Raw genomic sequence first — 27,962 nt, forward strand, 5'->3', positions numbered from 1 at the left:
GTTCTCTTGCGGAACGGAATGTGTTTACTCTAAATTCAACTTTGCTAACAAAGGGTGTTTCCACGGGCAGAGACCCTCCCTCGAGGAGATTGTGCTACGTTGACCTACCCAAGCCATGCGGATCGTACAAAAATATATGTGTTTCGTGTAATCGCCATGGTCCTACCCTGGAGCTGCGACATCAAATCACAGACTACTACAAAAATCACCCTTATAATGAAGTGATCATTACGTTATGAATTCGGCCTACGTTGTGTATGCAAAACGAAGTGAATACGCTTAAAAAGAAAACCTAGAAAATGCTTATTCGTTGTATGTTGAATAAAGCCACCGTAACACCTACATTGTATGGCGCACTAATGAATTTACATTCTATCGTCCCCGTCACTCTTTACTTTGACGAAGCATAGTTTGCATCGTCGATAACTATATCAAAGATTTTATGGATGTCAATTGAAGTGACTGACCAAACGTTACCGAGACCATGGGGTAGCCCATAGATATTATGTCACATAAGCCAAGAATTCCCTAATTCCATCATGTCCGTATCTAAGGTCCTCGGATCCATTGCAAAACGATAGTATTCATTTATAGAAAGTGAATTTTAGAGCATTAAAAAGGCATATTTCATGATGATTACGTTACATGATAAGTGAACATTCACTGTTCGTTGGCCATTTACTCTACACCTCTGCGACACATGAAAACACAATAGTTTGTGTGCAACACACCTTCGGTCGAATGGGTAGTGTTTACAATGTGGGCAGCATTAAGCGGGTATGAACCCGGATAAAACCAAACAAAGCTCTTTACTTCTCATGTACAGGTGGCCCTTATTTAACAGTACGTATAGCCCAGGTAATAAATTAGTTTACCCGAATTAGCAATGAAGAAGTATTGAGTGCGAAACTATAAGACAAATGAAAAAGCAATCGTTTGTTTTTTAGCACACTTTCGGTCGAATGGGTGGTGTTTATAATGTAAGGAGCATTAAGAGGGTGTGAACCCGGAAAAAAACTTTAGTTTTCCGGATCGAGTGTTTTTTAAAGAGAAACTTAAATAGAATGTTATATCCCGGCTCTACGCATAGTATTTGTATTTCAGTTCAAGTGGATATGCTTTTTAAGGTTTTATGTCTCAAGGCCTTCACGTGTACTTGGTGTTATATTCATTTTGGTGATTTGTTTTCACTTGTTTTCATTTTTGGCGAGGGTGTCGATTGATGACATAATTAATAATAGCCTGCGGATATATGCCAGCATACAGCCATGCACAAATAAAGCCTTTGGATAATTTTTACTATATTACTTTTTATTGTGTGAAAACGTCCGGTTACAAAATATAATACAAATATAAAATGTCTCAAACATTTCTCTTGGATATATGAAACCATTTAGGATTAAAACGATATCACAAACTGTACAGTTTCAATTTTAAGTAAAATGATGCAAATCGTGTACATTTCAATGAAGCAGAAATAGAAAAAGTATATGTGAAAATTCTCTGAAGTAAATGATCGGAACGGACTCTGTAGGCATAACAATGTTTTAAATGCTGCATTCTGGTTAGGCCCAATCACAAAAGAAATGTGTACAACTTCAAAAATTATATACTGCACTTGAACTTATGTAAATGGTTCACTCATTAGACAAATAAAATGTGTATCAGTCACCGATCCTATCACAGCCCTTTGCACAGTAAATGTCCGCTACCACGTGACTTGTTACTCTTACGTTTGGGTATGACTCTCTAGTTCTTTGTATCATATACAATAATACTTAGCCACACTATTTCCAACAAATCAGTGAAATGATGAAATCCTAAACTAAGCAAACGTTGCAACATTGTACAAAGTGGTAGTTATCTCCACAAAAGGGTGCAGATAGTTACTTGAGCTTGCGAGTCAAAGGCAATCATTTGCACAGCCCGTTGATAGCACCGTAACTTGATGTAATTCACAAAGTCGATTTTACGTAAGCTCTTCCGGGAGGTGTTTCCTTACACGTTATAAACTTATTTCACTGATTGATCCAGCGAACTCCTGCAAGTACCTTCACTTCGGAAGGGAAAAAACAAAGTCTCTGACAGCCGCATCAGCTAGCTATAGATTTTTGGTCATTGTCTTGAACAGTGAGCAGGGTATGGTGGATTTCTCTAGTGGTTAATCTTCTGTCACGGAGACTGTAGGTCTAGAAACCGCTAATATGGGCTACATCATGATCTTTAAGCAAGAAAACTAGGACATGCGCGAGTGACGATTTGTCATCCATGATTACTGCAGTCTCGTGAAAGATGGTGGAAGACCAGACATTCTAAGACGGCATAACAGAGGTACCAATTTTACAATTCGTATGTAAGCTGAATACATGTACTTCTGGTTTGTTTATTATAAACGGTTGTATCTGTAACATTAATGAGAAATTTGTGTTCACATGGCAAGCGACTCTGCATTTTTATTACTCCAGTGATTAGTACGAAGGACCTTTTTATATTAAGAAACTACGTTGTGAATCAATAGTATCGAAAAAATGTATATATTTTTACATGAATTTATTGGCTTGTTCATCAACTGTGCAGGCATGATGGACTGGTCTCTTCTGTCCAAACGGTCCTGTTTCATTTCAGCAGCTATGTCACACTGCATATTGCTTGTCAATTATTGCTTGTGATTTCAAATGATCATTGTTGCACATCATGTGGCGAACACACACACACACGACATCACTCTGATCAGTCTATTTGGTTGTGTAGGAAATTACATAGTTTTCTGTATGGAAGAGACCGGCTTGGTTTATTGCCGTTATTGCCACGTAATGCTCCCTCGTATGGTCCAATCCTGTCATGCGCATTTCCGTGTTGGAGGTCTCTGTCCACTTCAGCACGTCACTTCCGCCTCGCACGCTGCCAATGGTAACTTCATAAAAGAGAGATGAGTTGGTGTGGAATATACCATCCCAGTTCATCACAACCTCATAGTGATTCGGCCAACTACTGACGATGTCGTTACCTGAAACACAATAATTATGAAATTTTTGACCATTATTACCTTTTGTTCAAATATATCACTTTCTTCACAGTCAAGTTACACTCATTTAAAGTTGCACTTAAAATGGTAAATGGTTAAGCTAAAATAGTTAAATACATATGGCACATAAATAGTTTAAGCAAAGTTGGAAGGAAAAAATGCCAAGACCTTTCAAACTTTGACAGAAAGTGCGTCTGTAATCAATATGACATGTCTAACGATTTAACACTTGTAACACATTAAATTTTAGGTGAACACACAACTATGCTTAGTATTTTGCGCCTGATAAACGGAGTATAATGTTACAAATTAGTTTTGAGGCATGTACGCTATTAAAATATTGGGATGATACACATATATTTATCTCCTTGAACTCGTATATAACAGATTTGCACTATTTATTCAAATATCGTTCACATACAGCCGTGATCAACAAAAGTGTTCGTCATATCATTTTCTGTGGTTTAGAGTGAGGAGCATATAGATAAGTTGATGTATTCAGTCAAACAGACCAATGTACTACATAACTCTGAAAATAATCTATTTAACATTACCTAAAGCAACAGGCGATTCCGTTTCTACAGTAATATTGGACACCACAACATCACTCTCCAATCCAACAAAATTCACTGCTTTTAGATAGACCTGGTACACTTTGTAAGAGTGGAGTTGAAGGCCTTTGAAGACGGTAAAATGCTGACCATCCGACCCTACTTTGTACCATTTCGTTAGTAAGTCTTCGCCTTGAACTTTGCACTGTATAATAAGGTAACACATGTATTTTCTTTAGTCCACTGTGGGCAGTTACTCTTGGCATGTCTATTTTGTTCAATATTTACTGATGCTTTTTGACCATGACAATGGAAAATGAGGCAAAACAAGTAGCGTTGTGCGAAACAATCTGACAATCATCTTATGTTTCAAGTACATAGTAGTATAATACTATGTTTAACCTTTTGCCGATAATGCTGAGAAAAATGAAGTAATAATTATTATTTTTACTAACTATTGACTTAGGACCATGAAGAACTATATTCAGCCGGTTACATGTAAGACTGCTTAATGTCAACATAGAGAAAGATTTCTATATTTCAGGCTTTATGTATCTATTGAAAGTTCAGTCATGTAAATGGAAACATATTAATCCTGACATTTGCCACTTATGACTTACATATGCGGAGATAGAGTTGTGCGAGCAAAAGCTGAAACTGCATAGACAACCAAATGCCACCGCGTGAATAGCAAAGCGAGGAAGTTGTGTGTCTGGTATGTCAGGTACATTCAAACATATAACTCATTCAATGAATATGTTGACAAATGTTGCTCACTTTATCACGCTACATTACTGTCATATTTCAATTTCTTCGATACAAGACATTCTAAAGGTGTATTATATTTACCAAGTAGTATTCTATTCCGGTCACGTCTTGGAACCCTTGCCATGCAATGTTGATATTGTCTGTCTGCGACTGATGGGAGTTCTGCGTTGGATAATGCGTCATCGAACTGGCTGTCACGGAAACAACCGCGTGGTCCGCCTCTGGTTGCTCTGTTACAATGGTTACACCATCGGATGTGATTTGATCTTGGAGTCCAGCATAGTTGTGACAGCGTACTGTGCTGTACAATGTCTGTCCGTTGACTATTGGTGACAATTGCGTTTCAGAGCTGGTGAGGGAGTCAGTTTTCGAAAACGGGAGCACCTCTGCAGATCCTGGACTCAAACCTGGAAAATCATAAACATTTGAATGATAGTTTTATCGATATGTACGGCCAGCAGTCTTAATTTCTTAGCATGTAATTATTATCCACTGCAATACTTGATGGCAATGGTAATTGAAAAGATATGAATAAAAGTCAAACTTTTCCTACTTTTTCTGCCATTATTCAATACTTAGTGTCTCTCTTTCTTGTAACAAAGGGCAACATCCAATAATTACAAAACAAAATACCCTGCGATTTTCGTGTACTCTATTGCTGAAAATGGTTTATGCAAACTTTCTGCTCGGATTTGAAGTCTTTACCTATTGCCCATTCACAGTAGTCGACTCCACTCTCTTCATCTTCCACTTGCCAACTTACAGTGACGTCACCGTTACTTTGGTATTGCACGTCTTCATGTTTGCCATCCTATGACGACAAAGAAATGGAGTAAGAACCCGGGAAGGCGGAAGCGAAAGACGTGGGCTGAGAACCCATCAAAGCAGTTTCTCAGACACCAAGCTTAATCGTTCACTGCTAATTATGGCGTTTAACTTGAACCTTATCACGGTGGTAATGCAAAATCATCAACGTCTCCTGATGTTGAATCAACTATTGCTTCATGACTAAATTTTTCTTTTCTGACTATGTCCCGACAAAATCTCGCCGTTTCACTTACTATCATTCGCAGCTTGGTCATATCTACAGAGTTGATACAATAACTGACTCGTTATGATAGAAAACTTCAGAACCAAACAGTCGTCGATTGTTGTGTATTTTGCTCTTCATCCAGTAATATTGATCATGTTTTCATGACTCATTTAATCGAGAGGGGAGACAATGGTCACAAACCACACGATGAGCATTAATGAAAAATGTTGTTACGATAACGTAAATGATGACCTGTTATGATTTTGACCTGTAACTGATACAAATACAAATAAACGCTTTGTACATACTGGGAATGTACTCTGATATCATATTGACTGCACATTCAAAAATCATGAGGATAAATTTTCGAAGCCTTTCTAACCGAAGAGTTTCACTTCTTAAATAGAGAGTTCAAAAATGGAAAATTATTTTTAAAAGACGTGTGTCTCACCGACCTTTATGCAACAAAGCTGCGGGGGTGTTAAGTCGACGAGAATGGGATCGGAGTATGTGACTGTACGCAAACCAGCGGCGTTCTTTCCAACAACAGTCACGTGAACAGACGATCCAGAAGACAGATGTAAATCGTCATTTTGACCATGCGACTTGCTACCGACGGATGTGAAGGCTTGCAGTTGTGTACCACCTTAAAAAACATATAAGAAAGGCTTATATTAATGTCAAAGTTCACATGAGTGAAAGTATGGTTGAAAAGCAACCTCTGAGATCTGTAATATACGGTCCATTACTGTCCTGTACTCTCTGCTAAATATTTGAAACGACAATTATACCAGAAAAATAATGACATATTTGACGGTAAGTCTGAAGATCAGTGGAAACAAGGAAATGTTTGAATTGTTAGTAACCTAGGGAGTCCACTCATACCATCACTTTCGCTATAAATAATTTAGAGCCCACTAAGAAAATCCCATTTTAGTTCGCAACTAAAGGTGTGTCCATTAGTCTTCAGTCGTCCCGATTTGACAGAGCACTATGACAATCACGATGGCTTACCCTCGACTGTTCCAATCGCCCACATATACTCTGTTATAGGACTTTCCAGATCCGCCATATTCCAGCTGGCATGGATAGAATTCCAGTCATGGAGTACTTGTGTCTCTACATGGACGGGGCTTGTATACTGGTTGATGGGATTGGGGTTAGATGGTGGATCCCTGCTTCCAAGACCAACATGGTGTACTTGTACATTATCAATGGCCATGCCTGGATGGAGATACATGACATTGTCGTAATAATAAACAATAACTTCAACATTTTGTTTGACGTACTTTATTGTGTTTTCTTGGGCATACGAAATTTGCAATTTAGGGAATGTGAAAACCCTCAGCATTTATGACACGCGACAAATAAACTTGCTATATTTTTTTTTCAAAACACGTAAATCTGAAAGAAGTCTGTGTTTACATCTCCAAAATAGTGCATAAGAATCAAATAAGTATTTTTCTCTCTTTTTTCAAACAAGCCTTAAACTATCACGTGCATGCCTGACCACTGTTTAATCATATATCTGTGTCCATAATCTACCTGTCAGGAACAGATATTGCTACCACGATTATCCTTTACAATTATCCCGTTCATATTTACGCTTCACTTACCACTTTTTGTTCCAAGTGAACCGAGAACAAGACTGGAAACAGTTTCAGCAGCAGTAAAGTAATACACATGACGATGCCAGCTGATTTGCTGAGAGTTATGGTGACTGTCATGTCGGCCCGGTCGTTGATACAGTCTGAATGCATGGTATACTCCTGGTATCCTGACAAAGCCTTCCTGTGAGACGAGTGGAGTGTGTGAAGGGTAAATGTGGCTACAGTAGAATATAACTCGGTATTTTTCACCGACAACAGATGGGAAATCCTGTGCGATGTCGCCGTAGACTTGAACATAGGAATTGCCATCTTGGGCGATTATTTGGGTCGATGTAACTACAGTAGCCTTGCCATTGACCTCCCAATCTATTGGAATTGCATTTGACGTTGACAGGTCATCATTGCTTTTGCCATCAGACGATGATGTTACGTTCTCAAACACTAAATCCCATTCTTCGAATGAAGGATTGTCCAACAGGTTTTCACCGAAAGAGAATCGCTCTTCAACAATGGGAGCTGTTTCGTCTGCAGTTATTCCGTTCGATATTGCAACGTCTGATTCTAATCCAGCTGCGTCAACAGCCACCACTTTACTGAAATACTGCTGACCTGCAAAGAATGCCGATAAATATTTAACGTTACTGTTTTTCTATACACTGTCTCTAAGTCTTCTTGAATCCAAGCGTTTGAAAGGAAATAGTCCGCGACGCCAATAAATCCGAATAAGCCAGCCAACCAACAACCAACGTGCGGAAAATAATTTGAGGTATTATCTTATATAGAATTACAGATGAATATTTCTTGCCATAGTATAGGTTATGGTGCATAACTGTTGTTACTTTGATTTGTAAAACCTTTCTTCAATATTCTTCTTATGGTATGCACAAAGTTCAAAGACAAACTGTAAATAGCAATGATAGTTTTTTATCCGGAGTATTGCTTCATAACTTACCATTGTACAATGGATTCGTCAGTTTTCTCGAAGCAGAAAGCCGTAGGCCAACATTCTCGCACGGCAATATGTCGTCATTTCCGGGAGAACTGCCGACGCACCAACGATAGTAATCTATGAACGACTCCAGATCTGTGAAGCCTTTCCACGAAGCGGCCACTACATCGGTGTTATTCTGATAATCAGCATCGTGCAATCCAAGACCGTCATAAACGACACCCTTCGTTGGGTTTGTTATGTCAACCTACAAAGAGAATACGATGAGAGTCTCGCGTTGTTTTATAAGTTACCAGTTAAGGATTTTCAAATTTCGTATACCTTCACATAGCAAATCCCAATGTTGAATTTGCAAGTATTTCATAGTGATTCGATCTATGTTGCTCAAGGTTAGCGTACGTTTTCTTCACAAAGAGTAGTTAAATTACTAATTTTCTACTTTTCGCACGCATGTATCATTGCAGTAGTATGGTATTAATGTATAATTCGTTATTGGCAATGCTATGCTGCAGTATCTACTAGCTGAGGCATAGGTCCATTGTATAAGAAGAGCCTTTCTGTATTCAGGAAGGGAAAGTATTATTGCTGCTATCACAATAACTTATAAATAACAAGTTTACGCTCGATTAATATATTTTGCATCATACTAGGGCATAACGATTCCATGCTTCATTATCATAAAGCGTAAAAAAGATAACCCTGTGATGTGAGTAGAAATATTTGTGGCTATTGATATACTTACCACGAAACCGTCAGAACTGGCAGTGGAATACAACCCGGCAAGGTTGTGCGCCCTCACGTTGCAGAAGTATCTGATGCCTTGCTGTAATTGCAATCCTTGCAATTGAACTTTCAACTCTGACCCTTGTACAACAGTGTCAGTGAATGTTGAAATATCTTCACCTATTGAAAAGTACACGGTGTAATGAATGACTAAAACGGTAACTGATAGTAGGCTGTAGTCATAAGTAAAACAGATACCTCTATAAAGAACGCTTTCAATGGCTTGATGGTTTGATACCTTTCTTCACTGATATTTCGTGCATGATACTAAGGGTGAATTCTTGATTTATCTTTAGTTGCGCCCTAAGATATTTCCCTAAAATAACACACCAAAGACGTTTCCTACCTCCAATATGAGTACTCAGCGACACGGCGAAGTTATTGATGTCACCTTCGTTTTCCCTGAAGACACCTTTCCAAGATACCCGGATGTCACTTGTTGAGGTCGTGAAATCGATATCCACCAACTTTGAGAAATCGGAAACTTCTTTCACCTGAGAAAATATCGACGTATCGAAACGTGTGCTTTAAATGTATATAACACACTTTTTTAAATATTTATTAATTAAGAAAAGCAGTTCTCGAGATTATTATTCACGTGTAAAGGTATTCAAGGAAAGCCTTTGTTCATGTGATGTATTGAAGGTGACGTTAATTGATATAATCTTTCAATTCATATTGGGAAGTCGATAAATTTTGATGTTTTTCGCATTTCCCGACATGTCATCAGAAGTATTTCGAACGCTGTCAGCAATAGAAAACAAACGCTGTCGCGTAAAAAGATTTGTTTTTACAGGAAATAATGCAAATACGGGAACGCTTTCACACTTGATTTCTCTTAAACTTCGCCAGGAGAGAAAACGTTTATTCTGCTTGTTACCTTAAGCAGAATGTGCAATTGGTACACGTTACCTTTCTCGATTTTGAAATCTCAGTTGGACTAAAGTCAGCTGTTATGCCATCGGATTGGAATATTGCATAAGTATCATCGCTGTACCATGCTTTGACGTAAAACACGTAGTCAACCAATGGTTCAAGGGAGCCTATGTATTGAAAACGATATATTAGACGAACGGTTATTATCAATAGTATGGTATGGTATGGCATTGTATAGTATGGTATGGTATGGCATAGTATGACATGGTATGGTATTGTATGGTATTGTATTGTATTGTATTGTATTGTATTGTATTGTATTGTATTGTATTGTATTGTATTGTATTGTATTGTATTGTATTTGTCATGAAAAGCATGAAATATCATGTCGAGATATATGTACTATCTAAACTAACCATTTTAATCATGACTACAATCAACTTCGTTTCTCTTCCTAAATACATTATTTATTCTCAGAAACTACTCGCAGAGAATACCTACCTATGCTTCGTTGTACTGTGAGCACAGCATCAGTGTTTTGCCCGATGTCATGCCAAATACGGTCAAAGGCAAGGTCGAAGACTCCACTACCCGGTTGAGATCCACTGATGCCAGCACTCCATTCATACCGTAACACTGGATTGCTGCCTATTAAGACAATTAACATAGACTTCTCAGCGTATTTAATGGTATGGCCAGTGGCAAAAAATGTTAATTTTCCGTACCAATCACCGTTGTATGTCTCCCTGTCCAACATCGCAAGGTTATCTACTGCTAGCACCATTGAATAACTTTGAATAATTTTGTAAATCAATTTAAGAGTCTGCAATTTTGTATTCTTGGGGTAATTTTTGCCATTTTAGGTCCAAAAATGTGTTTCTCAAAAACTACTCATCTGATAGCTTTGATATTTGGTATACATGTTTCTTAACACAGCACAATATAACCCCGGGGAAACGGACACAAAGAAATTGGCCTCATGTAGCTGAACATATGTAAACGAGTACACAAAAGAAAAATACTCTGAAATTTCTGTGAAAGCGTTTTGGTCATAACTGTGGCTGCCCCGATTACTCCGAAAGAGAACCGGCACGGCCTGTATGGTGAGTCGTAGGAGCAAAATCTTGTTTTTACGCAAAATAAATAACCATCAGGATTATTTAACATTTAATAGGACTAAAGTATTATACAGAATATGATACTGAAACCAGCAGTGCGGGATATTTCATTTGCTTAGCTGGGTTTGGTGCATACCTGTCGATGTAGCTTTCCAAGACGCTGCCATCGCACACTTCGAAGGGGTGAAGTCGATATCTTGTGGGCTTGCGGTGTCCAGCAGTCGATAGTTGGTGACATCGAAAATTTGAAGTTGCTGATATGACGTGTCACCTGAAGTGAATTTAACAAGGTACACGTCATGAAGTGAGTGGAAATCATACTTACATGTTGTCCTGTATCATAAAGTGGACACGCAGAAATCAACGTGTGCTCTTGTTGGAATAATGACGAACTGTGATTTTAACTTTTGAAGGTTGCGGCATTTAAAGACACTTGTCTAGTGTTGAATGTGACAATGTGTTATTGGTTTCTTGGAATGATTGTTGTTTTTACTCTGCAAGTTTTGCATCACATGAGTGTGAGTCTTTTAAAGATTCTAATATCTCACCTGTAACATCATTGCAAGCGTTTGAACCACCTGGTGATTCGCAGTATTGATTTTGTGGTGCGCATGTGCAGTGACCACTGCAAGATTTGACCGGACATCTCCTGACGAGTGACAGAATACCGCTGACGGAATTCGACATTATCACTTCAAACGTGTCATGCGCCTCGTAACTTCTCAGACCGACCTAAGGAGAACAACGTAACGTCATATATTCGATACATGTGTACTGTACACGGGATAAAAGATATGACTGACTTCAAATATAAGTTAACACATATATTGCAGAATTATTTATACTGTGTGATGGATCAGGAAGTAGAATTAATAATATAAAGTTCAAGTTGCTAATGACTGAGCATATTGTGGTACACTGAATAACATCTGTTCCACTTCTAAAAACTAATGTTAAAAAGTTCTACCTTGAACTGCGTCGCGAAGTTTTGAAATAATTAAAACTTAAGAGCTGCATATTAGTCAGTGAATTCGCCGATAAAAGAAAGAAAACTTACTTCATTTATCGCCCATACAGTGACATAGATATGTTCTCCCGGGACTAGATTTCTATCAACGTTCACGACAGCCGTTTGAACAACGCCCTCATCGTAGTGGGGATCGCCTGATTGATACCCGACCATCACAGGACCAGCCTGATGAATGAGGTAACGATATAAAATTTACTATATTGAAAATTGTCTACAAAATGAGTGGTCGTCTAGTCGTCAATACGCAGGAAAGTGAATTCTCATACTAGCACCAGAACATCCTAACAGTATGAGAAATCCCGACAAGTTGTATCATACAAGCAGCAGAAGCAGAAAATGTTTGTATCTTTGATTAGGCAGGCAAATTCAATACAAACTCACCAATGTTAATTCCTTCCCGCTAAAAGTGGTTCCGACGGTGACGTAGTAATAATCGATACCAGAGTGAATATCTGCAAAGCCAAGCCATGCCAGCTTGACATGTGGTGGCGCACTACCTTGAGTCTGTTCATACGTCATCCAACCATCCCTATGACGCGTAAGCCCAGCTGCATGCTCTGTGTCAACGGCGTACATCCCAACGGTTGGAGGAGTTGAGTCGACCTACAAATCGACAAGGCAGTGAATGATACTAAAAGAAACTTCGCACAAAATGTAAAATGTATTGCACAGATCTTTAATGTAAAGTTATATTTCCATATCATTCACTCTTTCTTTCTGGACACTTAAATAAAGTAATATCAAAATATTCAAGAAGATTGCTATCATCACAACTCTGGAGATATGAAAATGTAGGAAAGTATCTTTATGCAGGTAATGAGAGTGAGGGCGTTATACTCACCAAGATAGGAGAAGTATCCCTTGACGTACAAAGTTTGGCGCCATTACAGGCGATAACCCTGACATAATAACGATCACCATCGTGAAGGTCAAGGTCAGTAAATGTGTATTCATTGTCACTGCCACCAAGCTAAAAAAGCAACATCATATAAAACGATATTGGAAATTTAAATAAAGAGGAATTAAATGTCATCGACATATTAAATCCATGGCTGTTACACTGATCATCATACTTATAACAATAAAATGCCAATATTGATCCAGTGATAATTAATCTCTGCAATTTTAAACTACTGTAATTGACTAGCAATGCGACATTGTCTAGGAAATGTATTTGTGTCTGTCAATTTCATCATTAAAACAAGAGTTGTATACAATTACCTGCACGGGTTCAATGTCAAGTTTTGCCTGATGATGGGTAAACACCGACACCTTCTGTGTCACGATATGACTGACGTCATCATCAAATCTCCATTGTACTTTCAACAAAGACCTCCAAACCTGTTGATAAAGATAGTTAAGGTTTAAGCACAAATGACCTTTCACATTGCATGGTCGAACTCCTACATTCAATTGAGGAAACAGAATCTACGTTTGGACATAAAAGTACAGACACCTTTTTATGTTCGGCCACTTTCAGGATAGGTATTGTGTCGTGAAAGAATCGTTGGTATGAATATAAAAAGGAATTACCTTCTACATAAAACTTCTACGTACAGGAAACAGACGACATGTTTCTGAAAACATTCACAAGTTAGCCTAAACGACAACGCGATGACATTAGATGACGGTAAAGTTAATGTAGTTTGTCAAGTTCACACGTATTTGTAGGAAACCACGCTTACCTGAGTGTCGTCTTTCAAGGAACCTAAAGTGTTGTCAAAGACAGGTGAAGTGGAAACGACTGGTGATGTGTCATCAACGGTGAAGCCATTGGAAGACGTCTCCACGTACAGTCCTGTTGGAAACAGTTGAAGAATTACATTTTAGCCCGCATTTTTTTTTTCGGAGAGGAAGGAATAATCGGAATGTTTGTCATATCAATTGACAGATGTGAAACTATCCGAACTAGCCTATTGTCAGAATAATACAACAACAACAATCATCATCATCATCATCATCATCATCATCATCATCATCATCATTATCATCATCATTTATAAATAAATGTGGATGATGAATATACAGATGATTCGAAAGATGTTCGTATTTTGTACAATGCCTCTAATCAAAGACATACGTAATAGTCATGAAATAGCCTAAGGTGACAGGGCGACACCAGGGGCAAATGACGTAAGATTTCAACTGCTAACTTACCAGCCTTGTTCACTGATCTAAGTGTGATGTAGATGACAGTGTTGACTGGCAGAGATTGGGAAAGTTGTGAGATAAAGACCTTCTCCGTCAGGTGTAACTTTGTATTCTGAACAATGTCATCTCCGCCCTGTGTGGTACCGGCCCTCCATTCATAGTGCGAAAGCATAGATTGTGGGTCGTTGAAGCCATACCAGTGCGCTGCTATCGAAGTTCTGTCGTGCGAAATAGCAGGAAAATGAAGAAAAGATATACAATATAATATAATATGTAAAGTTGCATTAGAGAGAAATATAATTCAATAATAATTGAATTTGTATTGTCTGAAATGGCCAATAAAAAATAAATTATTACGATTTAGAGGTACATGTACCAACGAATTTGAAGCCTTGCTTTCATATCACTTAGTATATATTTTATGCGATTTAAATGCATGTCAAGTGGCCGAAAGAGTATTTCCGATTTCCACAATTTCGGTCAAAACCCTTGCTAGAGATACAGATGTCGGTATTCGTAAGCTATCAAAATTTAAATGTCGACCTCCATGTGGTGCCGCTGTAAAATTTTGCCATAGAGGGCGTAGCATACCTGGAAGCTTGATAGTTGATATCACCGTCACTGACACCGTCATAGACCATTCCAGCTATGGGAGGGGAATTGTCAACCACAATGCCATCTGACGTCACCGTGGTACAAAGGTCAGCAGCGTTGCAGGCAGTCACTGTCACGTAGTATTTGAAACCTGGTTGCAAGTTCAAGTCTGTGGCCGTCATTTCTGTGAAGTACACCAGGATAGATTGGTCAATATTTTATAGATAGGCGGCAAGTTTGGCATGTAAACTATTTTAAAACTGTGCCTAGGCCACCTTTCGTCTTCTTTCAACCCACTGTATCTGTAAACGTTCTCACCCTGTCTGCCATGTTCGGTTCTTTTCAATTTCTTTCCTCGTTATACTTTTAATTTTACCTCCCTTTTGACATTCTTTCCCATTGCTCTGTTTAATATTTGTGAAACACAAAGCATTAAATGCTGTATGTTTCATATTTTCTATTTTTCTAGTATTTTTTCTGCTTGTATCTCCTGATAATTCGTTGGCGTTTCTCACCTGTTAATACGCCGACGTCTTGTTCTTCCATGGTGTCACTGCAGCCTACACATGTTCCAATAGTCCATGTGTAGCTGACTATGTCTGTGTGGGGATCGTTGAAACCTTTCCAGCGAGCAGTTATGCTCAGAATGTCAGTCTGCAAAGATGTAAAGAAGAAATTACGAAATTACTCATTAAATGGTGTGTAAATGTTGTGTGTAATGATAGCAATCACCCTACGTGACTAAAAACGTGCATTAGAATTCCCGTTGCTCAAATGAAATACAAAATGCAAATTTCTAACCTGATAATCTTGGTCGACGACGTCGGCTGTAGCAATACCATCATAGACGAAGCCTGCTATTGGTGGAGAGCTGTCAACAACAATAGCCCAAGACGTTGCTAGGGTCGACAAACCAGCGCCGTTGTATCCCTACGTACGAAATGGTCAAAGATAAGATTTGTCATCCATATATTAATTTAATAATTTAATTAATGTTAAAGATTGTAACGTACGCGCCTGCCATACCAGTAAACATTAATGCTGCTTTAAGAGTAACTTATGATATATTTTCGAATGTGTGATTCGTCTATAATAGTTTCCTGCATTATTCCTTTAACTTTCTTTAAAAACCAGGTTGTTTAGCTTGTTAATACTGGCCTATGAAATTATTTGTGGTGTACAATGTCAATTGTAACAGCTGAATTTAAATCTATACAATGATTAATTTGTCGACAGTAGTGTTGCACTTGTAGATATTGTGGTGGATAGAAAATTAATTGTATATTTCAACATACTACAAGGACACTGAGAAAATGTTACTGATTTATATGCTATAAAATGATGACGATACTATCAAAAGAAACCCCCTTATTAAATGTGAAATGCACAATTTTTCCCACGTGACACCAGTTTATATCTAACATTGTTATTTCTTACAAGTCATTCACACCTCTACCAAGGGTTTGCTAAAAGAATGGGAAGAATTCTTACTTTTACGGAAACATAATAAAAGTGTCCTTCTTCAAGTCCGAGATCGACACTTTCATCTGATGTTGCTTCCTCTGATGTGGTGGGTGTAAACGCCATGATGTCAGCAAAACCAGGTTGAGATCCTACCGACCATTCATAACGAGCGATCCCTAAAATTCAAAAAATATGATAATTAGCACTTACGTAATAAGTCATGAAAGGTAATCATTTGATACCATGATCAAGTGGGTGTTTTAGAAATGTAATGCACAATGATGACATCATCGACCGAACCACTTACCACTCTCTAGGTCGATAAATAATCCTTCCCATGATGCACTGATGGATTTCGTGGAAGTATGGAAGGCGCCACCAACGTCAAAACTGACATCAGTTTTGAGTGGTGGTGTTGTGTCCACGGTGACCCCTTCAGAGATTGTCTTAGCTGTTAAGCCAACATAGTCTGTTCCTGTAATGTAAAAGTATGGGAGAAAAACAATTATCAATATTGAACTATTAGGGTAAATAAAAACGTCTTTGATAATGCCATCATCACTATCATCATCATCATCATCATCATCATCGTTGTCGTCATCGTCGTTGTCGTCACTGTCATTTTAATCAACACCTTCGAAGGATAAACGCTATCTAATTGATGGACAAAATTTACAAGGACTTTCTTTTGTTGCACTAATAATAAGGTAAATTTTAATGCCTTATCGACAAAAATATGTAACGAAATCCACATGAATCAGAATTACCTCTCACTGTGGCGTAGTACGTTTGTCCGCTTTGCAGATTCAAACCATGTGCCACAACATGGTTAGTCAGTCCGACATTGATGAAATCCTGAATATCGACACCACCAGGAGAAGTACCTTCAATAAAAGATCCAACATTGGCATCAGAAGTTGACGTTGATTATACACAAATTGTCTTTTCCTTTCAATCATTGTATACACATATAAATATAGACAGTAGGTTAGTGACTCCGAGTCTGTTTTTGAATGATTTACACAACTCACGGCGAAGTATATGTATCTGTACTAATCATTTATACTCAAACACAAATTTAAACGAACAGCAAACTTCATCACACAAAACATCAGGTAAAAGTCATTGACTCTCATACCTATTGCATATTCATATTTTCGAACGCCAGAATAATGTGTCGTTTGATCTTCTTCCTCCACATCGACGAAAGACTCCCAGCTGATCACAAGCTCTGAATTGGAAGTTTGGTAATTGTGTTTGCCCCAGCCGATCCACACACTGCCAGCAATGGGCGGAGTATGGTCCACTGTAACGCCATCAGAGCAACTTGATATTGCAGGAAGGATTTCTTCAGAACGTTCGTACACTTTCTTGGTTGTATTTGCGTGTATACAGACAAAGTAGCGCCGGCCGTGTTTCAGTTGTAGGCCATTGACATTGATGAAGTTGTCCTGAAAGACGACAGCGATAATGTCATCACTTAGCCTTGAATTTGTCGGAAGTTCAGTGATAATGTGTCACATATATATAATGCGACATCACTGATAAGTCTGAACCGGTTGAAATCGTTTTGGTTACGATTTTACAAAAGTCACATGTCAATTTTTCGTGAGCATTATGCGTACGACGATAGAGGAGCAGCATAGCCGAGGCATAGCAGTTCAAGTTTCGAGAATAAGTCCAACCAAATGTACATTGAACTTTAATATTGTGTGATCCACAGGGCCGCATTCAACACGCTAGAAGTCCTTTTACTTCAATATTGTGTGCGATATCAATATTTCAGTCAGGAAGGAAAAAATAATGAAATATTTTTTCAATGTCACTTACATTATTATAGTCTACAAAAACTGCGCCTACCAAATAAATACTCATCAAGAAAAGTTCAATTACCTGAGTTGATCCACATGCCATTGTTTCCGGTGAGTCGCAATCATAATCTTCATAATCCAGTCGACTGTCATGTTTCCAGTAGGCTAAGCGTTGTATACTATAATCAGACAATACTTTCCATTCGTACTCGTTGTATCTTAAAGATGGCCACACCGCTGAAATTTTATGTATTGCCGGGGTGTACTCCGCATCAGGTTCCTTCCAGTGGGCGTTCAATTCCAACTGTATATCACTGAGAGTGACAAAAGATATGCAAGAATTTTTATCATGCGAAAATTATGTATCACTTTTACAGAATAGTGAAAGCATTGTATATAGGTTGACAAATGCCGTATAATAATCGTTGGCCATACTTTGCTGTAATTTGTGCCGGCCGCGCCAAGAAGTACATCATCAACTGGCAATGTTGGCCAAAATGAGCGATTAACGTTACCACCACTACCTCACAAAAAACGCGGCAATTCATCTTCAGTTCTCGTGATCTTTCGGTCATTCACACCCAGACATAATGCAATATTTTCTACATAAATTTTTACCTGACTTCGCCATCCACTTCACTGTAAGCACCCGCTGCGTCGATAACAATGTTAGGTACGATAAGTACAGGGTTGTACGCCTTGCAGTCATAACCCTCTCCGTAAACAGTGGTGGACAAACCAGTCTTGCTATAGCCTCGCAAACCGACTTGTATACAGGCAGTGAAGTCAAGATCTTTATCCAGCATAGCGCTATAGGTAAGCTGCAATTGTATACATAACGTATACTTCAATACGGTCCATTATCATACATTACCCAAGGTTAATAATGAACAATTGTGTACTTGGCGATATAAACCCTAAATATTAAAATATGCACACAGTTTTCTGTTATGTAATATTAGATAAAAAGTAGTTTAAAGTTTGGCAAGACCACCAAAATCATATAAAACAACAGTTCAAGTGGAAAAAGTGATTGAAAAGGTAACAAATAGTAAAAGATTGTCACCTGGTCATTGAGAAGTACAGCATTGCTAATCCGTGTCCATGGATACAGGGCGTCTCCATGGTGATTATCAGAAGATGTTTTAACAGATAGTGACCATTCGTAGTAGTCCATACTGTCGCTGTTACCGTTGGTGGTTGGAATATCATCTGTGAAAGGGTTCCATGAAAACTGCAATTCCTTGGTTGTACTGCAAGGTAACCAACAAGGAATAAATATTATAATTATTGGTAAAATTTGTTCTAAAACATGTTGGTCTAATCTTAGTGTGGAATTTACGTCAGCCAAAAAACATGACGTACTGAAATGGACCAGACTATGTACAAGACTGATATCGGACTTACTTGTAATATGTGATCTGGGATATACCGTCGGATATCGGAGGATTTGGCAACACCTGGAAGCCATTGCTATGAACAGGTTGAAAGCAACCAGCTGGGTGACAGAACTTAACAATGGAGCGATACTTGTCTCCAGACATCAGCTGCACAGCTCTCAACATCGTGTGCGCCATGCGGAGATCTTCGTATTCGCTGATGAAGTCCCAAGTCAGTGAACTGAGGGAAACAAGAGAGGGTTATTATTGCTACACATCTTCAAAAACTTTGTCTTGGTATGTTATAAGAGTGTATGTAAAAGTTTGTTTTTGATATTTTGCGATGATCCGAGTCAAGTGAAATAGGAATATTTGTTAAATCCCAGCCTGCGCTTACTTTTGACATTGACACGTGACCTACATCCATATCTAACACTTTCCTCTCCTAAATGTATTCTTCTGTAAGGCGTATATGATACATAACTATAAAATGTCAGTCAGGATACTTATTCACTATAGAAAATGTTCCATCATACTTTGCCGGGAAAAGTTCCAAATTAACTCTTCAATAATGTAAGGTAGGAGCACATTAATATCATAAACCCACCCATTCACACTTTCCTGTCTCTGTATAGCCCAATAGACGTGTGTCACATATTGTTCTATCTCAGGTGATATTTTCCAATTGGCAGCGATACTTGACGTCGATGCTTGATAGTCTATGTCATCCTGGCAAACATGGCGCCCGTCGTTGTCATGGTGACTCTTGTTTCCAAGGCTCTCTTGTTCCTCTGGTAAGCTACCAACTTGAGGGAGAAATTAATGAAGAAACGACATGTCAAATGGGGTGCATTTGTGTGTAGAGGTATAAACAATAGTTGGCACGATAGGAAGTTGTTTATTGTAATTGGGGACGAGGGGTGGCTATTTCAGAATTACTAGCCCTAAACACTGCCCCCCTGACACCACTCATGAAACAACACGACAGATAATGACTATTGGTTTACCGATATCATTATTGTAAAAATAACTATACACTTCGATGTTTGACAAGCACATCTTTTAGGCATAATGTAAAGGTTTTGTGATATTGTTATTATACATAATGCTGATTTTAGAAACATTAAAATAAAACAGCGTACAGAAACGATAAGGGCCAAATGGCTGTACAGAGAAGGAATCATTTGTGGGTTGATTACATGAATCCAGGTGAGAAGGTAAAACTTATAAATAGCTTCGAATCGCCACATTCATAACACTATGCCAATGCGCAGCAGATTCATGCAACCAATGTATCGTATTACGATGTGAGCCGTCTTGCGGTAGATGTGGACTGCAAAACGTATCATTTTTCTCCGTAATTGATGTGAGCGCTGCCCTGTGTAGCGTGTACGTCGTGGAAATGTCAGCGTGGACAAAGAGCTTCAATGTCAGTGAGTTAGATAATGGTTCTGGCCTTTAACTCAGATCTTTGATGAGTGTTCTACATTGTATAAACGTACCTTTGTTTGTACATCCCAATCCATCGTTGACTTGGGCCGATGGCAAGACGTCATTGTCTGCCAACACGATCACTCCATCCGAACTTACTGTAACGCTACCGACCTCATTGGATGCTCTCACTGTCACAAAGTATTGCTGAAAAAAAGAAGAAATGGGGAAATTAATATAAACTACTTGGTCGGGTTATTTTCATAGGAAACTGAACAAGATTTTGTTGAAATCTTCGGCAATGAAAACAGTCCGGAAAATCATTAACAACTCACACGTCATCAGTTGGTCAACAATTGCAGTAATGCGATAAATCGTTGCACAATTTCATATTTCAAGACTATTTTGATAATTTATAGCACAGTAATTTAAGGAGCGATGACTTTTTGAGGATATGTTCATCAAGTTTGTTCCGTAAAACGATGCACGTAGGCTGCAACAGAGACTATTTGTATTGCGAAAACAAGGCATTTGTACTGTATGAAATGCTTCTGTTGATCAATGAATACTGGCCCGGTCTAGAATTCATTTGTCAATAATATCATCGGACACTCCGCAAGTACAGTCTGTGTTGACAAAATGATAACTAGGCATTTAGGTATGGTTTTGGGAGTTGAACAAGAAACTGTATTTTAAGACAGCGAAAACTACTGACCGATACATCTAACATCACAAATTAATAGAGCTTTAAAGTTAACACACCTTAAACAGTTCTAATGAGAGTGAATCAAAAGTCTTGCTTGTCTGGCCACTGCTGACGTCAGAGAAAGCGATGACGTCATCGTCACCGGGAGTTGTGCCAAGACCGACTTCATATTGGACATCCAAGTATTGGTGACTGAACCCAGACCATCTGCAGTGTAGTGTTGATGTAGAACTTTGATAATCGATGTCCTGGGACGCCTGCAAGTAAGAATAACAAATATGATGAACGATGGCGAGGTAGTTAAAAAATATTGTGATGATTGCCGGGAATTGCAAAGTATTGGGAAATATTTTCCATCAACAAATATGGCATATTTATATTAATAATGATGAAACATATTTTTCGTAAAAGATTATTTAAAATCAATATTTAATTGCAACAAGCTGTAAAAGCATCAAAGTAGATTTCTGGTAATTTCTGTGGATTGCTTTCTTGGTTTAAAATAACAGCATGGTTGTTTTAAACTTTGATTTGTGCTTCATTTCATAACAAATTGAATCCCCGAAATCAACAGAAGCATCCCATTATTAAAGTACATACCCCAAATAGAGAACTGTCCTCAGGCGCGACTTCAAAGACAACGCCTTTGTAAGGCTTCTGGACGACATGTCTGTACGGATCAGAGTTCACTACAGTAACCAAGCCGGCCGTGTTTTCAACACGGACAAACACGTAGTATGAATGGTCTCCATGGAGATGCCAATCGAGCTGGTCGGTAGCTATGGCAACACACGAGGGTGGCGTTGTACGCTGACAGACGGTATCGTCATCGTTGTCGATGTTTGTGAAGCTTAGAATATTGGTATCATGCGGACTGGTTCCTTTAAGAGCAAGATTGAAATAATATTGTGAAATTCATATTGGATCTACCAAAGTAAGCTTTTCAAAGGGTTGATGGTCGATGATAAAGATGATATTTGAAGACCCATGCAGCTATGAGAGAGCTCAATTAGTTCCTAGTGCGACCCTAGTTATAAATTATGTAATAACTTCTTCTGAGTTATTAATAATTATTTTGTAATAGTGACGCTGGCCTTTACACGAAAATATGATTTACTCAAATGATATGGTTATTTCAATAATGATATTGAGTTAGAGAGTCTGTTTGAATTAGAAAACTTATGGACTTACAGATTACTCTACACAGTGAGATGTTCAAGTGGTTTCTATGTGCCAACAGACGAAATAAGATATTAGCAGTTGTGCTTACCAACACCATACTGAAGATTACTCAGCGGCTCGGCATCTTCGTCATCATAGAATGCATCTTCTGCCCATTCGGCTACTAGATATTCAGTTCCATCGTGTGACTGCAGGTCGACGCTAATACTCCCGCTGAAAGAGGGCGGTGTCACCTCAACGAAGAAAGGGCCAATCACCTGCATGAAAGAATTCGCGTTTGTGACAATTACATTGCTCATTGCATTTACGAGGTAGTCACAGAGAGTGCAAAGTATTGTCCTTTCTCTGTCGAGCGATGAATATCAAAAAGGATACACCACGATCTAACATTCTCACTGCCTGGGACTGAGAAAGAACAGGATACTTTCTGTTCGACTCTGATTCGTCAATAGTGTATGGCTTACCTTGCTTGTTGACAACTGTGCTCTATTGATGGCTTTCACCACAACATAAAATTGAACGCCCTCAGCGAGATTAGGATGGTACGTTAGGAAGTCCTGATGTGAGTGTGTCGACGTTAAAGGCATGATATCAGGGTCGGCATCAGACGATGAGCTGCTCAGACCGATTTCATAGTCGAAAATGCCACTTTCGTCGTCTTTACCATTCCAGCTTAGTGAAAACTTTGGATAGAAATAAAGACAGGGGAAATTTTATCACTTACTTTATAAACTTTGGTTGGTATTCCACAACGAAAAGATATATGACTTGAACTTGACTTTGTGTAAAGAGTCAATCGTTTTCTCAACAAAAACAACGTAACTTACAAACGAACAACAGTAATCAAGAAGAACGATTATGACAAATGAATGAGAGAATACAAGGAATGTACTATGGATGCTTGAAGTGTTCAAGATCACAATTTTACCCTCAAGATTTACTCACGTGATTTTCTCTTGTGTAGTAAGCGACTGATGACAACGGAGTACTTTCTGCACAGACATCACCAGTATACTGTGATTCCGAGTCAGAAATCGGCCACAGGTCGATATCATCAGCCAACCGTGCGTTAAGACTGAAAGTTTCAAAAGGAAGATGTCTTTAACTGTCACTCGTTTAGGTGAGTTTTTGGCGACAAGCTAGCTGCGTGTCATATACATGTGTGTACTTGTACCAAACAACATAGAAATTAATTTATCCTGTATGGAAGCCACAGTGAAATGTTATTGATTTTGATTTTTTCCTAAATCGACATTTTGCCGTGTCGTAGAAATACGCACATTTCTCCATACTGTCAAATCTTTTAAAGTTGCTGGATCAACAACCCTTGTCGTGAATATTCTTTACCTGCAGTCTTCAGTGAAATTGACGACAAGATGCCGAAACGCGATCTTATCAACCATCCAAACAGCGCCATCACTGTCCTTCAGGAGACCAGGTTTGACTCGAACGTCTTCGATGTTCACTTCCCGAATCGTAGGTGGCGTGGTGTCGATGGTGACGCCATCAGAGCAGACAGGTTTGGAAGGCTCCAGGGCTCTGTTGAAGGCAACCACTGTGCAATGGTAGGTGCCTGGACCTGGAGCGGTCCAGCTTGCATGAGTGGATGTTGTATTGATCACCTAAAACAACAAAAACCGTCCTTGCGCATGAAAATAAGGATTGCATTTCCCATGAAGCAGCAAATCGAGGGTTATGAAGTTATCTCAATGTCATCGTCCTGTCTTACTACCGATCCTAAGCAGCTATTAATATTCATGATGCAAAATTGCATTCGTAGTCGTTGTCGTGTAATTTGCGAGAAACGAATTTTTTCAAAGGCCCGAAAGCCGCAGATTTTGTTACGACTATACTTCAATAATTGACATCAATATAATCTACCATGATATAGTTAGCATTGTTACATATGAATATTTTTAGGGTGGGCTAAAAAATCGATTATTTCGTTTACGTTAAAAGATTCTACTCACGGGAAGTGACGTAGGCAGGGCAAACATGTCATCCGTTGCGCACGAGTCGCCAAAAAAGTAGGCATAAAACAGAACGCCACTTTCCCTGTCGAAAAACCCGTCCCAGGATGCAACGACATCGGTGTCTTGTTGATAGTCCAGATCACTCTCCCCGGGAAGGCTGTCATGGACAGCGCCCTCGTGCGGAGGACTTATGTCTACTGTCACCTGAAATGTACAGAAAAGTATTCGTTCTGTCAAAATCAGTCTCGTGTGAGTAAACGATACTAGTTTACAAGTAGACACATTAAGAAATGGTACCATGAGGGTATCTTGGGTATAAAATACAACAATATATCTTTCTAAATGATTCTTGCCCACGAAAAGTCTTGAGAAACATGTCATTGATTTACTATGAAAATGTGCTTTCGGGACAGAAGATTGTTCTGCATCAGACGTCTAGATTGAACTTGATAATGTGAGAGTACTTTCGTGTGCTTCTTGTATAAATCAAGCTCAGTAATAAAGAGAGAGATTCTTACCTGGAATTGTGTCACAGTTTTCAACATAGCGTTGTTGGTGACAGTAAAAGTGAACATATAGTCGTGGTCATGGTTACCAATGGGAATTGTCAGTTTGCTGGCGTCCAGTTGAAGAGAGTAATCCCTATCGTAACATTCATTGTCTTTTGGTATACAACCGCAGTTTGGTGGACTGCACTCTGTCATCTGTAAATACACAAAATTTAGAACAGATTGAACTTTCCGACATCGTTGTAACAGTGTGGAAGGGTTTAGTTCGTGACTTGGGTTGAATTTCTTGTAGAAGAGGTAAACAAATAATTTTTCCTCATCTGGTGACCAAGCCGTTAGTGTCAGACTGAAAATGCACTTGCGTACATACCGAACAGGATGTTTACATGTATGCTTACTGTGACCTGAGATGCATTTATCTCCTGACGAGTGGATAGTACCAAGTTCATTGCCAAGGAAGTAAAAGTGACCTTTTAAGCAAGAGTAGCCCAGGAGGTACAATTGAGCATTGCCCCGCCCACGTCTTGTTTCTTTGTTTTAGAAGTTCGTAGCTATTTGTGACCTGTAAACACTACAGGGTCTGCAGTCTCCTACCAATCGCTATCGAGGTTGCGAATTTTAATAGTCAGGTGTACACGGTGGCATACATACGTTTGGTCTTCTGACGGCGATTTGACCTTCTCCGTGGACGACATTGACGTCTTCATAATCGGTCAGAGCCCAGTGAATGTTGTGTAAACCGCTGTGATCGTCGTACGACTCGAATACAACTCTGTCGATGTGAAGGAAATTATTACATTATATCACTCAAGTTCTTAGCGATCGCTTTTGTAAATAGAACACGCGAACCCTTTAACCTAACATGACACAGTTACTTTCATGATCCGATTTGATGCTATGTGACTAGCATGACCTCTTTCTGACTACGTGGAGATCAGATCGTAGTGAATGCGACGTAAACAAAGACTCACTCCATATCGAAAAGGTCGAGGGAACTGTGTACAGCCAGACTTGTCATCCCGTGTTTCGTCAAAGAGATGCCATGTACTTCAGGGGGTGACGAGTCTACGTGAAGCAGGATCTCATCTTGATTTGTGTTGCCCATTACATCGGTAGCTCTCACCCACATCCTAATGGAATCGCCATCTTCACGGGGAATGTCAAAAGTTTGTTGCTCAACCTGAAAAGTGTACAAGTGACAAATAAAAATTTGCAAAGCTATATTAATGAAGTAACTCAGTATATCTAAATAGACTATACATTATTTTTAGAACATACGAACCATTATATCGTCTACATCTCGCCAGTTTCCCGTCGGGGTCGTGATAGAACGCCCTCCCTCATGGTCTATAGCGTAGTCCACTTCAAATTGAACTATGGCATTGATATTCGGAATGGCTTCTCGTGACCGGGTTTCTGGAGGTTGACCTGTTCCTTCTTCGTAATCAGAGGTCAAAGGTGGTGAGTGGTCTTCAATTTCGTTGAGCATCTTGTGTTGTCTGTGGAATTGGTTGTAAAAATGTCCCGGCCAGCGCATTAGAACCTGGAAGGAAATTCCGAAATGGAACTTGCATTAAATTTGAGCAGTAACAATATGAAAGTGAGCTTTCACAGCCACTGCATTCCATCCTGGTGTGTTTGATTCGTCGCCAATTATATATTCATTTGTAACAGCTAACTCGATGCTTGAGAAATCATTTTCATTTCTTTCGGGCTATTCCTATGTTACCTTCGTACTATAATTCCCAAATACTGTTCAAATTTGATTTTGCGGTTGAGTTGCACTTCGAACAAATAGCATGCATCAATAACAATATTCTAGCCTACTGAGTTCGTCCTACCTGGGGTCCATTATTGCCGTTGTCTTGTATATCAGTTTGCCAAAGGTGACTGGTATTGACCGCAGCAGAATCCACCCACAACGGATAATGACCAGTGGGATCGATATCCACAACATTGACGTCATCAAATATGAGGAAGCGTCTGGCACGTATATGATTTCCAGCCACGTCATCAGCCGTCAGCAATACACAGTAATCAGCTGTGGACGACAGGTGTAGAAATATTTTGATTTGGAGGTAAAATTGAACCACCGAGTTGGATTTTTGTCATTTCAAAACAGCCATGCATCATAGAAATTATGGAAATGATAAAAAGTGGAATATTTCCATGGGGCAACGAACAAGGTTATGCTGAGCTGAAAGAAGGGATGGTTGCGTATACTGTTGTTATACAAATAGGCTAATACTGATAGTTTCGGAAACGTGAAACTACTATAGTTTCATTAGAAGGTCAAGATCAATGACTGATTTCTTTAGTTTAAAATCCAAATGGAGCACTCTTTACAGATCGTGAGACGATTGTGAAATTCAATTAGAATGTTTGCACCTATGAAGTTTCAAGAACTTGGGCAATTTCATAGTCGAATAAAAATTTCCATGACTTATCATAGAAAAGCTATATGGTAAATCAAAAAAATATCTGTATTGATGATGCAATAACGTATTTTATGCAGCACTGACGCACTGTCCGAGTAACCGATATTGAAATTTAAACATTTGAACCCTGATACTCTCTGGTGACCTTTGACCTCACGTGCCGAATTCCCTTTGGACGGTTTCAGTGGAGTAATTAATAAGTAAGTAATAAATTAATACTTATCAATTGATATCAAGTTCAATTTGTGCAACACAAACTAAAAGTACACTGTCTTGCTATGCACAAAGGAAATAATGAAGTCTTAACTTGATGGCGCCCCCCTTCAACATCAATACAAACATGTATTTCCTACCTGGCTCTGTTAGATTCATAGTGAACGAAGATGACGATGCATCCACCTCGTCCTTCATGATTGGTTCAATCGATCTGTACCCTAATACGTCACCGTATGGTTGCATCTCGTAAACTTCGTATTCGTATTTCAATATCCCGGACAAGCCATCGGACCAGCCTGACCAACCCACTGTTATTACGCCCTGTGTAAGCGAAAATTAGAAACAAGTGATGACATTGAACATTG

General features: G+C 38.9%; 2 protein-coding genes across 3 annotated transcripts in view; both read right to left on the reverse strand.

Moving 5' to 3' along the window:
- Window positions 1-1,293: 1,293 nt before the first annotated feature.
- Window positions 1,294-27,912, reverse strand: LOC139144055 (uncharacterized). Its single transcript, XM_070714701.1, has 47 exons — window positions 27,735-27,912; window positions 26,785-26,984; window positions 26,226-26,486; window positions 25,915-26,123; window positions 25,595-25,715; window positions 24,953-25,138; window positions 24,432-24,638; window positions 23,809-24,083; window positions 23,407-23,536; window positions 22,926-23,144; window positions 22,550-22,718; window positions 21,880-22,160; window positions 21,336-21,536; window positions 20,645-20,780; window positions 19,750-19,948; window positions 19,171-19,383; window positions 18,830-19,016; window positions 18,382-18,584; window positions 17,846-18,077; window positions 17,091-17,403; window positions 16,720-16,836; window positions 16,260-16,427; window positions 15,980-16,128; window positions 15,290-15,418; window positions 15,004-15,142; window positions 14,486-14,672; window positions 13,901-14,112; window positions 13,429-13,541; window positions 12,965-13,084; window positions 12,585-12,713; window positions 12,125-12,346; window positions 11,771-11,908; window positions 11,262-11,445; window positions 10,850-10,984; window positions 10,097-10,243; window positions 9,632-9,762; window positions 9,066-9,213; window positions 8,679-8,839; window positions 7,940-8,183; window positions 6,994-7,596; window positions 6,392-6,601; window positions 5,833-6,023; window positions 5,050-5,155; window positions 4,426-4,751; window positions 3,580-3,781; window positions 1,960-3,007; window positions 1,294-1,688 (listed from the first exon to the last, which is right to left on the reverse strand). The coding sequence occupies exons 1-46, from the start codon at window positions 27,838-27,840 to the stop codon at window positions 2,736-2,738; spliced, it is 8,931 nt and encodes a 2,976-aa protein (XP_070570802.1). The 5' UTR covers window positions 27,841-27,912; the 3' UTR covers window positions 1,294-1,688; window positions 1,960-2,735.
- The window catches only part of LOC139144058 (uncharacterized), a 118,114-nt gene continuing 117,931 nt past the window's right edge, over window positions 27,780-27,962 (reverse strand). For both annotated transcript variants that reach the window (XM_070714705.1, XM_070714704.1), the window contains exon 7: window positions 27,780-27,918. In XM_070714705.1, the coding sequence (XP_070570806.1) occupies window positions 27,912-27,918 (7 nt within the window). In that variant the 3' untranslated portion in view covers window positions 27,780-27,911. The remainder of the gene's footprint in view (window positions 27,919-27,962) is intronic.

This window comes from Ptychodera flava, chromosome 11, assembly GCF_041260155.1.
Source record: "Ptychodera flava strain L36383 chromosome 11, AS_Pfla_20210202, whole genome shotgun sequence".
NCBI lineage: Eukaryota > Metazoa > Hemichordata > Enteropneusta > Ptychoderidae > Ptychodera > Ptychodera flava.

What these genes read in the sequence shown, in the direction of transcription:
- LOC139144055 (XM_070714701.1), bottom strand. Translation starts at nt 27,840, where the DNA reads ATGCAACCATACGGTGACGTATTAGGGTACAGATCGATTGAACCAATC. An exon ending in ATTGGGATGTACAAACAAAG is followed by an intron (nt 19,949 to 20,644) that starts GTACGTTTATAC and finishes TTCTCCCTCAAG; the next exon opens with TTGGTAGCTTACCAGAGGAA. An exon ending in TAGATCAGTGAACAAGGCTG is followed by an intron (nt 13,542 to 13,900) that starts GTAAGTTAGCAG and finishes TGTTTCCAACAG; the next exon opens with GACTGTACGTGGAGACGTCT.